Source organism: Kryptolebias marmoratus, linkage group LG19, assembly GCF_001649575.2.
Source record: "Kryptolebias marmoratus isolate JLee-2015 linkage group LG19, ASM164957v2, whole genome shotgun sequence".
NCBI classification, from domain to species: Eukaryota; Metazoa; Chordata; class Actinopteri; order Cyprinodontiformes; family Rivulidae; genus Kryptolebias; species Kryptolebias marmoratus.
Window position 1 is genome coordinate 24,021,145 of NC_051448.1, and position 13,126 is coordinate 24,034,270.

The 13,126-nt window shown below is 42.5% G+C and overlaps 1 protein-coding gene across 2 annotated transcripts in view; it reads left to right on the forward strand.

The window, feature by feature from the left end:
* Nucleotides 1-13,126, forward strand: part of LOC108248740 (gamma-aminobutyric acid receptor subunit rho-2-like) — a 41,647-nt gene that overhangs the window by 2,376 nt on the left and 26,145 nt on the right. For both annotated transcript variants that reach the window (XM_017437710.3, XM_017437711.3), the window contains exon 2: nt 4,741-4,847. In XM_017437710.3, the coding sequence (XP_017293199.1) occupies nt 4,741-4,847 (107 nt within the window). The remainder of the gene's footprint in view (nt 1-4,740; nt 4,848-13,126) is intronic.

Here is a 13,126-nt window from a genome sequence, read left to right on the forward strand (position 1 = left end):
CCCTAAAACGAAAAAAAACCTAGCCGGGAGGGTGGTGGGGGGAAAAAACAAAAACACAGGATGGAGGGCACAAACAAAACAAATTCAAAAAACCGACCAGGCAACCGGCCTGGGGGAACAAAAACATGCCTAAAACAAAAATAAATGTTCAAACGGGTGACCCGTGAGCCGAAAAGGCAAAAGTTCTGGCGGACGGCCCGAACGCCGTCCGCAGCGGAGCAAGAGTTCAGGAGGGTGGCCCGGGCGCCGTCCTCGGCGGAGCAAGAGTTCAGGTGGGCGGCCCAGGCGCCGTCCTCGGCGGAGCAAGAGTTCAGGAGGGCAGCCCGGGCGCCGTCCTCGGCAGAGCAAGAGTTCAGGCGGGCGGCCCAGGCGCCGTCCTCGGGGAGGCAAGAGTTCTAAGGGACGGGCCGGACGCCGTCCTCGGCGGAACAGACGAGAGCCGGGCTGACGTGGACCAAGCAGGCAAGAGCCGGGCTGACGTGGACCAAGCAGGCGAGAGAAATAAAACAAAAACACAGAAAAAACCCAAATCACCACACTAAGTATAGGTTCTTTTACCAAAACTTTCTACAATATGGCCGCAAACAAGTCTTTCTTTAGGCTCCCCCTGCCGTTCATAAATCACTAATCCCATTCCACCAAGATGTGAGCTGTCATTAATGAAGTGCCAAAGAGATGTGGAGTATAACTCGGCAGGGAGAACTTTGAGCTAAAATATGTGTTGGATGTCCATCCATCCATCCATCCATCCATCCATCCATCCATCCATCCATCCATCTTCTTTCGCTTATCCAGGGTCGGGTCGCGGGGGTAGCAGCCTAAGCAGGGAGACCCAGACTTCCCTCTCCCCAGCCACTTGGGCCAGCTCCTCTGGGGGAATCCCAAGGCGTTCCCAGGCCAGCCGAGAAACATAGTCCCTCCAGCGTGTCCTGGGTCTTCCTCTGGGTCTCCTCCCGGTGGGACATGCCCGGAACACCTCACTAGGGAGGCGTCCAGGACGCATCCTAACCAGATGCCTTAGCCACCTCAACTGGCTCCTCTCGACGTGGAGAAGCAGCGGCTCTACTCTGAGTCCCTCCCGGATGACCGAGCTTCTCACCCTATCTCAAAGGGAGAGCCCAGACACTCTGCGGAGAAAACTCATTTCAGCCGCTTGTATTCGCAATCTTGTTCTTTCGGTCACTACCCAAATCTCGTGACCATAGATGAGGGTAGGAACGTAGATTGACAGGTAAAACTAGAGCTTCGCCTTTTGACTCAGCTCTCTCTTCACCACAACAGACTGGTACAGTGCCCGCTTCACTGCAGACGCTGCACCAATCCGCCTAACGATCTCCCGAAGATCCACTTGGGGCAGGACATCTTCCCCGACCCAGAGAAGGCACTCTACCCTTTTCCGGCTCAAGACCATGGCCTTGGATTTGAAGGCACTGATCCTCATCCCAGCCGCTTCGCACTTGGCTATGAACTGCTCCAGCGAAAGCTGTAGATCACGGCCTGATGAAGCTAACAGGACCACATCATCTGCAAAAAAAGCAGAGACGCAATCCTAAGGTCACCAAAACGGATCCCCTCAACACCTTGGCTGCGCCTAGAAATTCTGTCCATAATCGTTATGAACAGAATCGATGACAAAGGGCAACCTTGGCGGAGTCCAACTCTCACTGGAAACGAATCCGACTTACTGCCGGCAATGCAGACCAAGCTCTGACACCGGTCATATAGGGACCTAACAGCCCATATCAAAGGGCCCACTACCCCATACTCCCGGAGTACCCCCCACAGGATTCCCCGAGGGACACGGTCGAATGCCTTCTCCAAGTCCACAAAACACATGTAGACTGGTTGGGCGAACTCCCATGCACCCTCAAGGACCCTGCTGAGGGTATAGAGCTGGTCCAGTGTTCCACGACCAGGACGAAAACCACACTACTCTTTCTGAATCCGAGGTTCGACTACCCAACGGACCCTCCACCCCGAATAGACCTTATCAGGGAGGCTTAAGAGTGTGATCCCTCTATAGTATGTCAACTCTATGCACTGTTACTGCCTAGGCCTGTCACGATAACAAATTTTGCTGGACGATTGTCTCAGAAAATATTGCAATAAACGATAATATTGTTTGGAGACCGTTTTAAACTAATGTAATGATAATAACATAATATCAGGATCTATACTAATGCCAAAGCAGAGTAACCCAGAACGAACAACACTGAAGCACGATTACAAGAAGTGATTTTATTTACAGTGAGCAAACAGGTTCGCAGGTCAGGTTCTGGAGGGGAATGGACACGGTAAGTATAGGGCTTGTTCGGAGGAAGGTGAGCATGAGTTAAAGGGCTGGCAAGTAAGTATTGTCTTACGGCAGGTTCTGGACGAGCGAGGCTCGGAGGTGAAGATCCGGATTCCCAGGTAAGTCCATACACGAAGACAAAGTTCAGGTGCATAGGATTCCAGGTAGGTAGCAGGCAGGCAGGCTCAGGTCCAAATCCAGAACAGCGTGAGAATCACCAAAGTCTTCCAGAGACAACCAGAGGCAGATCGAGGCAGGCAGGCACAAAACACAAACCAACTTACTACTAAACAGAAGTAAGGTAGCTAGAGTGGCTGAGACTGTTTACCAGTAAGAAGCGATGCTCCAGCGTTGTCCTCATTACTGCTTTAAGAAGCCTGGTGGTGGTGATCTTGATCCTCAACAGCTGTGGTTAATTACAGAGCTGGCCAATAGGAAAACAGGAGGAGCACAACATGCAGCCATATGGCAGAATGCCACAAGTGCAAGTACATCCTAATTAATTAATTTCAAAAGAACACTTAACACTGGAACTGGAACACAAAATAAGCAAAACAACCGAAAACAAAAATAAAATGGACTCTCAGTCTCTGTTAACAAAAAATGCACATGAATTGACAAAAACAAAAAATAAAACCTACATTCAACCAAAACAGTATGGATTATTAAGTCTGTAAACTAAACTGCCCTTCAAAAAATAATAATCATTAGTTTTACATAGAGAAGATGGACAAAACTGCCAGTTTTTTAAACAAAAAGTGCAAACTAACAAAAGCACACGGCGACAGAAGCACAAATGCGACATACCGGCTCTCAAAGGTTCAGCGGTTCACCTCAGTCATTTGGTTTGAATCCGAAGTGCTCCCACACTGATGCTGCTACTTTGAGCTTGAAACCAATTCCATTTCGTTTTTTTCCCTAATATCAAACAGCATTTCTTTAGCTTGCTAACTCCTAGCGGGGGCTAATGCTAAAAAGGTACAAGCCAAGGCGCCTCGACTGGCTACCTGACGCAATAGGCCACAACCCCCCTGACGCTAAGAGAAAGGGAGGGGTCAGTGAAGGGCATCGGAGCCTTTTGTCACACAGTATCTTCAGTAGAAAGAGACAGAAACATGAAGGAACGATGACGCCGATAAATGAAACTTATCGACTTCATTTTTTCATAGTGCGATTAATTGATTTATCGTTTATCGCGACAGGCCTATTACTGACTCACTTGGCTGCTTAGAGGCAGGTTGACTTCAACCCTCCTGCTGCCTTGCAGGTGCAGCCAGTTAATTAGGGTAGGTAGGGTGCTGACAATTCCATCCATTCATTTTCTTTACCTGCTTTTCCATGCAGAGTTGTGGGACATCTGGTGCCTGGTCCCCAGTGGTTAGTTCCTTCTAATAAATAATGTTACTTAAGTCACTTAATTACTTAGCTTGCAGTGTATTGTTTTGTTCTGTGTTTTTTCACTGTTTTGGTGGTTTGTACTTGGGTTTTTCTCATTTTTTTCTCATTACCAGTCATTCATCAGTAGATTTATCATATCACCATGTAGGCAGTGATCAGATCTGCAGGCAGCACGAACAAAGTCTCATAGGGGCAGAAATAAGTCTGCCCTGTGGACACATTCTGCTGGTTTTAGCTCACTGATATGTCCACTATTAACGCTAGAGCTCACATAATCTTATCTAATGCAGGAATGTTATGCAGTATAATCCACTGCGTCCAACAGTGAAGATTTTTGGTTTAAAGCAAACCATAGGATCTGCTGTAGTTTCCATACCAGGTCGCTAGCTGGCACTGTGAGTTTTGTATTTCAACAACAAAAGCATGCACACAGAAATGTCTGTCTTGAGCATGAAAACAGTTACAGGCCTGTTCAGTATCTGTAAATTGTGAGAAGTGTGTCTCCACTGTTCCAAGAGATGGTGTAGCCAATATACCTTTCATGTCAGAAGCTCTGGTCATTTAAAAAGGGTGAACAGAACAAACAGCCCTCTGCTGTCCACCATTGTTACTGTTGTTGATCTACTGGACCAGATTTCAAATCTGCTGTGTAGTTATGTAAGCTGTGAGGTAGAGCTGCTATGGATCAGGCTGGTTTCAGAAGACCAGTGGTCTGGCTTCATTAATCTCACCTTTTTGGCAATTACTCAAAATGTCCCATATGCTTTGGCAATGCATTCATTACAAGTAACAACTTTTTGCTCATCTTAACCTTGAAACACTTTGTTACTTTGTGATCAGCATAATTTACCATATATGATCAGTATATTAGCTTCATTTTTGCTTTGAATGTTTCACACCTTTTTATTGGTAAGTATAAACAAAAGCAACAAATGTTTTATTCTTAACATGGGCATCTGACTGTTGTTATAAAAGACTTAAGCAAATGTGACAAGAATGATCTATTATTTACTTTAGATAAATTTCTCTGTTTGTTTGTTCTTTGTCAGGCTTCTGTCAAAGAAGATTATGGATGGCACCAAATCCCAAAAGCTGAGAACCAGCCACCTCCTACGCATTGATGAACATGACTTCACCATGAGGCCAGCTTTTGCAGGTAAGCTCTATGAGTAACTCAGTTTGACAAAGATAGGGTAGCAGTGTTTAGGGGGGAGCAAGAGCTAATGGTCATCTTAACTTTCAGCCAAGATGTTGAAGTTCCCTACAGACTGATATATGCCCACATCTCCTTAATCCATGGAAAAATAAAAGCACCTACCTAACCTGCAAGAATTTAAAAAGCCAAAGAAAGGACCAACAGGGGAGCTATTACTGGGCCTGTTTATTCAGCTATTTCCCACACATTAGCCCAGCCTGTCAGCCTTTGGCTTATTATACTGTAGACAGTGTAAGATGAGACAGAGCAGAGCAACACCTAGAGCTACAAACCTACTATCAGATTCCTTATTGCTATCGATTCTTGGTTCTACATCAACTTACTGTGCTGCTGGGCCTTTTTGAAGCCACTGAAGACTTTTTGTAGCTTCTTCAGTGTACTTTTACCAGCAGTGGCTTGGCAGGTGCACATGGTGGTGTCAGTCAGCTCACACACATCTGTGTTCTTTCTTTACACATTGAATGTAAGGAAACTGTCATTGTTGCTCAGATTTGAGAAAGCAATCAATATAAGTCTTTAAACACTAAAATATCTGGTTCTCTGTTCAAACACAAGAAGAGGTGGTAAACTAACTGGAAAGTGGATTTCAAGTTCTTCGGGGACTACAGACACAGAAATCCTACTGACATGGCTTTTTTGTCTGTGTGAATGCTGAATCAGAAACATTCCAACTTCAGTCATCTGTTTTAACATTAACAACTTAGTTTCAGCTTCTTCAGCAAAGATTAGCAAAGTCATTGAGCACTCGAAATTTACACTGCAGTATTGCAGAAAATGCAGTTTCCCAAGTTGTCTGTCAACTTTTCCGACAGAAAAACAGCTTATTTATTCTAGCTAGATGGAAGGCAGACTTTTCTGACTGCTTTTCTTTCAGTAATCATTTGAGAAGTGTGAGCCTTCAGCATCTGTTTGGTTTTCTCTTAGCGCCAACAGTAGTGGTACAAATGAAAGCCTCTTACATGATTACTTCCTGAGGTGGGGGCTGAACCTTACTGACATCAACTCTTTTTCTAACGCTGACAAAGAACACTTTTCTAAACCGTCATACATTAGTCATATTTTTTATTAAAGAAAAAAAATATTTATTCTGAAGAGCCTTCCACTAAATTTATTTAATCATGGGGATTTCCATGGAGAAAGATGTATGCACAGGCCTGTGCCCCGCTGGTTTGATCTAACCAGGGCCAACCAGCAGCAGATTTATTGTCTAATCTATCAGCAGATCAGCATGGAACCATATGGGTGTTTGTTCTTACTATTGTAGAAGTCATGAGGACAGTTTGATTTGTTGATAAAATACGTGACAGAATGTCCCTCTAAAGCTGCAATCAGAGAAACTTCACTAGCTTCAAAATGTTTGCCAAACACTTATTTTCAGGACCTAAACGCCTTCTGGCCACCTCTGTATGTGTCACAGCTTTTAGCTGCTTCTTGCCTTAATTTTTTTTAGGTTTAAATTTCCCGTCACACAATCACAATGAAGAATTTGTTTAAAAAGTTAATTTGCCATTTATTTATTGACAGTACCAAAAATCCTAAAATAGAAAAAGATAAAAAGGCCTAAGAAGTGAAATCTAAAGGTTATCAAAACAACAAACACTCCAAGGTTCTAATCTCCACAGCTCAGTTTGGTTCATCATTAAAAGTGTGTCACCACACCAGCAGGGGGAGATCATCACACCATCCTGACAGGGAGCAGTCCCATCCGCCTGCACAGAGATCAATAATTAGATCTCCACTCCAATGAACCCAGAAGTGAAGCCGTCCGCGTCTGCTTGTTTGGTCCTTTCAAGCTGGCTTGTCCCAGCTGCACATCCACATCCTGCTTTCACTCGTGTGCTATGCAAAACAATAACGGGGACTAAGGACCCGCCCAAGCGTCCGCAAAAAATGGGCTGATATGCCCAAGAAGATAATGATTACTTTCCTTTAGTTGAACAATTGTGAGCATTGGGTAGAAGACCAAGCCACCTCACCACAGGTTTGATAGATCGACTGGGTTTGGCGGAGCCGAGCCGTGGGATGGATCCTCTGTTTTCTCCCGCCACTTTGAGTCTCCTTGTGTTGAAAAGTGCTATATAAATAAATGTACCTACCTACCTACCTAACCTACCTGCCCACCTGATCTTAATTGTCCAGCTTAATTAGGGAAGGAATGCATACTCCCAGCCAATTGGAGTCTGAAAGTTTTAATTCAGGGAGAAGGGCAGTCAACAGCAGGTGCTAATGAGTTAAGTGAAAAACATGCTGAATCCAAAACAACGAATGTGAAAAACACCCAAAATACAAATTAAAAAAAAAAAAACAATCCAAACACCACACACTAAAAAATAAATCCAAACAAAATCATAAAAAAACCACTGTAATGTCTGTGACATATGGACTGAAGGGGCAAGGGGAATTGAGGCCAACCCACCCCTGACTCTTTGTGCCACGAAAGGAGGCAGTAACAGAGTCAAATTGGTCGACATGTGAAATGGTCTGTTTGACCCTCTAAATGCAAATTTTAAAAAAACAGATTTATTACCAAGGAAAAGTCTTTGATGACACAGCCACATTGTATTTAGTTAAAATAATTAGATAATTATTAACCACAAAGAGGATCACTAAACTGAGTGAATTTGTCATGTTTTGAAAACGATATGAGGGAGACATCCGTCTCACATTTAATGCATTGGGCACCACGTCAACACATCTGAGTTCTGTTCTTTGGTTTTGCAATTGTCACTTCATTTCTAAAAGCTCACATCTATATGGGACATGGCCAGCTCCATCAGTAGTTTGTAATGGCTAGAGGCAGTGTAAAGACGAACTGGTCTTCAGAGCCATTTAACAGAACTGTTAACAGCTTACTGTCTCCTTTCTGTCCCCACTTTGTTCTGTTTAGGGTGGTGTGGGGGTTGGTGGGGGCGCTATTGTGGCAGTCAAGAAATTTCACGCTGAGGACTGTCAGCCACTACAACATAAAATTTTAGCCCAGTATCTGTGAAATTGACTAAGAAAAAGCCATTTTTGTGTTGGCTAATGTGGATAAGCTGTGGCGGCCATCTTAAATTGGATTGAGTCCAAAAGTTAATCAGTTGTAAAAGTACGTACATACAATAATTACTTTCTAAAAGTTTAATTAAAATCCATCCTTTGGCTCATGAGATATTTTGCTAATATTCAAAGAGAGTTGATGCCAGCAGCTATTGCACAAATTTTAAGCAAAGAATAGGTAACCCTTGAAGTATGTGTTGTAAATCATGCTCAACTACAACCACACTAAATTCTATCACATCTGTAAAACTGACTGAATTATATGAATTTTTGTTTTCTAAGGTCAGTTAGCTATGGAAGCCATTTTGAATTGAGTTAGCTCTAAAAGGTAATCAGTTGTAGATGTACAACCACTGATTTTATTTCCCTGAAAGTTTCATTAAATTTTGTCCAGTCAGAGAGACTTGACTTCAAATAATTAATAGCAGAATTTTAAACAAACTAGACACAATACAACCCACTGCACCTGCACAAACTGTCTTCTGCATGTTGGAGAGAAGACATACAGTATTTAGTTAAATTTCTAAGTCTTCACAAACAGTAAAAGACAGATAAACACATTCTTAAAGGTTACATGAGTGCATTAAACATAATAAAACATTTTACCTTAACACTTCCTCTCGGGAGTCAAAATACAGTTCTTGTGCTCTTGAGACAAGTTAGAGATGCCCACATAAACTCTGTTACTATTTTGAGAGTTTATCTGTCACACAGAGTGTTTGAACATGTTCAAAACTCAAGCAACAAGACTGTGTACTTCTGCGAGTCATGCAAGGGAATTCAGAATAGCCATATACACTCACTGGCCACTTTATTAGGAACACCTTGCTAGTACCGGGTTGGACCCCCTTTTGGCTTCAGAACTGCCTTAATCCTTCGTGGCATAGATTAAACAAGGTACTGGTAACATTCTTCAGGGAGTATGATTCATTTTGACATGATAGCATCGCGCAGTTGCTGCAGATTTGTCAGCTGCACATCCATGATGTGAATCTCCTGTTCCACCACATCCCAAAGGTGCTCTATTGGATTGAAATCTGGTGACTGTGGAGGCCATTTGAGTACAGTGAACTCTTTGTCGTGTTCAAGAAACCAGTCTGAGATGAGTCATGCTTTATGACATGGCGCATTATCCCGCTGGAAGTAGCCATCAGAAGATGGGTACACAGTGGTCATAAAGGGATGGACATGGTCAGCAACAATACTCAGGTAGGCTGTGGCGTTGACACGATGCTCAATTGGTACTAATGGGCCCAAACTGTGCCAGGAAATTATCCCCCACACCATTGCACCACCACCACCAGCCTAAACCGTTGATACAAGGCAGGATGGATCCATGGTTTCCTGTTGTTGACGCCAAATTCTGACCCTATCATCCGAATGTCACAGCAGAAATCGAGGCTCATCAGACCAAGCAACGTTTTTCCAATCTTGTCCAATTTTGGTGAGCTTGTGCAAATTGTAGCCTCAGTGAACATCCATGCCACGTTCAAAGTCACTTAAATCACCTTTCTTCCCCATTCTGATCCTTGCTCTGAACTGCAGCAGATCGTCTTGGCCATGTCTACATGCCTAAATGCATTGAGTTGCTGCCATGTGATTGGCTGATTCTACATTTGCGTTAATGAGCAGTTGGACAGGTGTATCTAATAAAGTGGCTGGTGAGTGTATGTTGCAAGACATTCTGCAGACATTCTGGAGACTCCCTCATGAATGCTGTTCATCCACTAGCCAGAGCAAAGTGAGATATCTGCTTAAGTTGTTGCACAACAGTGTTTGTGTTAGAAGGTTTAGGCTCATAAGGAAACAACCTCCTGCTTTATATCAAGGTGCTGAAAGCTATTAAAGTGATTTACCAAGTGATTTAACACACTAATGGATTTTATCTTAAAATTAGTGAATGTAGTATTAATTTTGCTTATCTGAGAACTTAGAACAGCTGAGAGAACCTTTAAAAAAAAAAAAAAATATATATATATATATAAGACATTTTATTTGTGCGTGGTTGTCCCATCTGAAAAACAAGTTTTAAATAAAGCTCAATGCAACTTCTAATTAAAGACCTATCATCCTTTAAACGGAATGCATACCATCCACAGCCTTTTCTGGCAAAGTTTCAGACTAAGATCATTTTATGTTGACAAATCATAGCCATTTTGGTCAAACTTTGAAAATAATGTTATATGCAAGCTCATGAGATGTGTTAGTCTTCATAGTATGTGTTGAGGATGACTCTCAGCTACTACCACATGAATTTTCAGCTTAATATTTGTAACATTAAAAATTTTAGAGAAATTTTTTTTGTTGGCTAATGCTGATTAGCTGTGGGGGCCATCTTGAAATGGTGTTAACTCCAAAAGCTGAGCAGTTGTAGATGTGCATTTAAGGATTACTTTCTGAAAGGTTAAATAAAGGGACTGTCCAGTCATCTTTAAAGGGATGTTCTGTGTCATAATTATCAATAGTCAGTACCTTATCAGCTGTGACATCAGTCATAGATGGCGTCAAATTTACGCTGAAAGTCCACCACGAGCGTGTATTAAGTCCACCACGAGCATGTATTACGCTCCACATGCGTATTGACCATCCCATGTGCGCACAGTTCAGAGACCACGTGGCTGAGTCGGAGTTTGGTGAGTAAACGTTTTATGTCTTTATGCTAAATTCATAAAACGATCACTCACCAAACTCTGACTCAGCCTCGTTAGCTCCACACAGAGATGAGTTACCTACGGAAGCCAGTGCCAACAAGAGTCACAGGGCTGGGATAGCAGAAAAGTGGCCAATCATATGCAGGTTAATATTTCCGTGCTTTTTTTCTACACTTTCACACGAGTGCGTAGAAGTAAATCCATGAGCGAGCAGATTAGCTGCAATTCATGCACACGTGTTTAGTTTTGTACCCTGCAGTAGAGTAGCGCTCGTGGTCACTGAATTGTGCGCGCATGGGAGGTTCAATGTGCGCGTGGAGCATTATACACACTTGTGGTGGACTTTTGGTGTAAATTTGACACCATAGTTCAGGCTATTCTAATGGTAGCCAAATAAGTGTCAAGTTGTTGTTTTTTTTTTCAGGCTTATAGAAGAACTCTTTCTTAAAAACACAGCACCAATGTGAAAGAATACTACATTTGTAAATATTAAACCTCTACATTTTTGCATGACATTATTTAGCTTGTCACTGTTTTCTTAACCAAACAAATCTGCATTTCTGCAAATTTATGCTTCGGACACATGAATTCACGTAGTAACACAGATTGTTCGGTTAAAAAAACAGCAAAAAAATGAACAAATGCTGTCACATAAAAGTAAAGAAGTTTAATATTTGCTAATGTAGAGTTCTGTCACACCAGTACATTGTTTTTGAGAAAGAGTTGTTTTATAAGCCTGAAAAACTGGAACTTGTTTGGCTAGCCATTACCCTAGCCTTGACAAGAACTTTTGCCTCTTTCCAGATACTTTGTGCTCTATGACTGATGTTACAGCTCATCTAACGATTTGCCAGATCCTCCTTGAGGCCATCGAAAGTCCTTCCCTATGGCCTCGGCGAATTCCTCCTATGTCTCTGCAACCACAGATGCTGCTGTCTTCTGGCCACCCTATAACTGTCAGCTGTCACGTAGAGGTGGCATCCTGTCTCTTCTTCGAGTGTGGCCTCAGGAGCCAAGGCTTGACCACTAGGCCTGGCTCTAGAGGGGTGCACCGGTTTCCCGTTTCCAATCGAGGTGCGCTGATACTTCTGCTGCTTATCTATCAAGGTTTTTGAATTGCTCGTTGTCCAACCACTCACCTGAGACCAGTTTGCCATGAGAGACCCTACCAGGAGCAAATGCCCCAGACATTATAGCCCCCAGGGTCACTCAAAGGGGTGCTCAAACCCCTCCACCACGTTAAGGTGGTGATTCTATAGAGGGGTAATAAGGTACTAACTATTGATAATTATGAGACAAAAAGTCAATTCAAAATTAACTGGACTATCGCTTTAAAAATGGTTCACTGGTTCATGACATATTTTATTATTAGATAGACAGAGTTGACTCCAATAGTTAATGCCAAAGAAAAAAAATGATCTGGTTCATTCAGTTTATACTAAGAGTGCAGAATGTGTTGAGAATAACTCTCAGCTACTACTACACCAATATTCAGTTTGATATCTGTGAAACTGACAGAGTTATAGCTACTTTTGTCAGTTAGGTTTGGCAGTCATCTTGAATCAGGTTGGCTCCAAGAGTTAATCAGTTGTATATGCACATCTAATGATTACTTTCTGAGAGTTTCATTAAAAATTTGTCCAGTGCTTTATAAGATATTTTGCTAACACAGAGACAAACAATCATACACAAAGACATAAACAAAAACAATATCTCTCTTTTGCCTTTGGTGGGCAGTAATATTTATGAGGACGTACAAAATAATTTGCATTTGGAAAAGCCAGTGTTTTTAATACTCCTGAGCTGCTTAGGTCAGAGCTCAGTCTTTAGTCTGGCTGTGCTGCAGAGTGAGCTAAAAACGTGCAAAATCACAGACTTCTGAGCAGCAAAGACACCTCTAATTTCAACGGGGGGGTTTTTACCAGCTGTGTGATGTTAGTCCACTGGCAGGTTACATCAGCAGCAGTCAGGATTTACTGCGCACAGCACGTGATGTGGGACATATGGTGCAAGTACGAGAAGGGAGGACACTGCTGACAGCTGGAACTGGGCAGGAATTAATACCCAGTCTTCCAGGTAGCAGCTTTGCTCTGACACTAGTTATGTAAGTTTGGCACCCATGCTGTTGCAGATTAACAGTACTACGGTCGGCCATGTGACTCTGTGAGACAAGCATGAATCAATTTGTTTTTCTGTTGGTGAGAAGGCTTCTAAGATACTCGTCCATGCCTCTGGAAATGATCATGTTCAATAAATTATCATCCAAAAGCATCGCAATAATGTTTTTCTGTGTGTGTGTAAGTCTGTACCATTTGCAAAATATCTCAAAAATCACTGAACAGATTTTAATGAAACTCTCAGAAAGTAATCATTGGATAAATATCTACAACTGATTAACTTTTGTAGTAGTCTCAATTCAAGATAGCCGTCACAACAATCGATTGTAGGAAACAAAAAAATGTCTTTAACTCAGTCAGTTTAACTTTTTTTTGTTGTTGTTGTTTGTTTGTTTGTTTTTTGTTTTTTGTG